The sequence below is a fragment of the Frankliniella occidentalis genome, unplaced genomic scaffold (genome assembly GCF_000697945.3).
Source record: "Frankliniella occidentalis isolate FOCC.00 unplaced genomic scaffold, Focc_3.1 Scaffold512, whole genome shotgun sequence".
NCBI lineage: Eukaryota > Metazoa > Arthropoda > Insecta > Thysanoptera > Thripidae > Frankliniella > Frankliniella occidentalis.
The window spans coordinates 1-1359 of NW_026267629.1; the positions used below are offsets into that span (position 1 = coordinate 1).

Below are 1359 nucleotides of genomic sequence, written 5' to 3' on the forward strand. Positions count from 1 at the left end.
CACCTCTTGGATAGACTTCACCACGTCGGGGAGGTCTTGGGCTAGGAGAGGGAGCCGCCGCCACTCGTCGTCTACAGCCTGCACCTGGTCCCTGGAGACGCAGCGAGGTAAGAGAAAGCACAATGTCGCTATGCTCGGAGTTGTGTCCCTTTCCCTGTGAGATAGAGCAGCCTCGGGGTTCAGCACACGCATTCTGCTCAGGATAGGGTCGTTGAAGTCGTACCTGAAAAAAGGGTAAGAAAATCAGACTTGTTGTTTTAAAACTAAAATTCGTGCATTTTAATGTATATTTGTTGATTCTTACTTTTCCTTTATTTTAGTGCACAGGGTCACCAGGAACATCTGAGCGCGTACCAGGATGTCCTGTACCATCTGTGGATTCCCTGCAACGGCTGGACTCTGCAAGTACTCGCTGACGTCGACGCCCAGGTACATATTGCTGGTGGGGATGTATCTGGAGGCGTCCGCCGGGTTGATGAGATGCAGTGGGGTGCGCATGACGAATTCTCTTTGCATGTACATCAAGAGAAATTCCTGGTACGCTTGAACCATCTTACTGTGGATTATAGTGATAGTTGGTTTCTCAGATTGAAAGTACTCATTTAACCCAGTAACCTTGGGAAGTACCCAATTGAGGAAGAGGAAATAGGACTTGATGGAAGGATTTCTCATGTGGCTGACAATATTGTCCGCTGCCTTTAGACGAGCAGTCAGGGATTGATCAATAAAGAAGAGCCTCAAAGCCTCCCAGTTCTCCAGAATTCTACTAACAACAGCAGCCAGCGACAACCAGCGAGTCTGGCTAGGATGCAGAATTTTGTGGATGTCTAATTCAAAGAATTTCTGGAATTGTATTCTCGACAGATATAGCTTTTGCTTCAAAAGTAGCCATCAACTTGGTAAAAAGCGCCTCCGCAGTCGCCCCAATCGCCGCGCCCTCTGGGTCATCTTCAGTGAAAATGTCGTCGAGTTCCCAATGGCGCACGACGATGCCCTTTGCAACAGGACAATAATACTGAACCATGATAGCTGCCGTCTTCACAGCTGAAATGTCTGTTGACTCGTCGGTCAAGATTGAAAACTTAGTGGTTTTCAAAGTAGCTACGAGTTCTTCTTTTTCAGCTTCACCAATCACATTCACCACTAATCCCCGTGTTTTGGTTCGTTTCAGAGAGAGGCCCTTGGCAATTTTCGAATCAGGGAAAATGTCTTTTAACACATCCGTGAGATGGTCCATCTTCAGAAAAGACTCGTCGTGTGCAGCAACAAAACCGGCCAATTTCAACTCGGCGTACTTAACCTGCTTTTCAAGCGGGTCAGGATTTTTATTCAGCATAGAAGTCAAATTCCTCTGAGATT

The 1359-nt window shown here is 46.9% G+C and overlaps 2 protein-coding genes across 2 annotated transcripts; both read right to left on the bottom strand.

Annotated features, from left to right (window-relative positions):
- Positions 1–6: 6 nt before the first annotated feature.
- Positions 7–847, bottom strand: LOC127751483 (uncharacterized; the record flags this gene model as incomplete). The annotated part of the gene is made up of 2 exons (XM_052275122.1): positions 305–847; positions 7–223 (listed from the first exon to the last, which is right to left on the bottom strand). Coding segments are annotated over exons 1-2 (585 nt in total), but the record flags the coding sequence as incomplete, so codon positions are not given.
- Positions 848–878: 31 nt separating this feature from the next.
- Positions 879–1353, bottom strand: LOC127751482 (uncharacterized). The gene is made up of 2 exons (XM_052275121.1): positions 937–1353; positions 879–895 (listed from the first exon to the last, which is right to left on the bottom strand). The coding sequence occupies exons 1-2, from the start codon at positions 1334–1336 to the stop codon at positions 879–881; spliced, it is 417 nt and encodes a 138-aa protein (XP_052131081.1). The 5' UTR covers positions 1337–1353.
- Between the last annotated feature and the right edge of the window lie 6 nt (positions 1354–1359).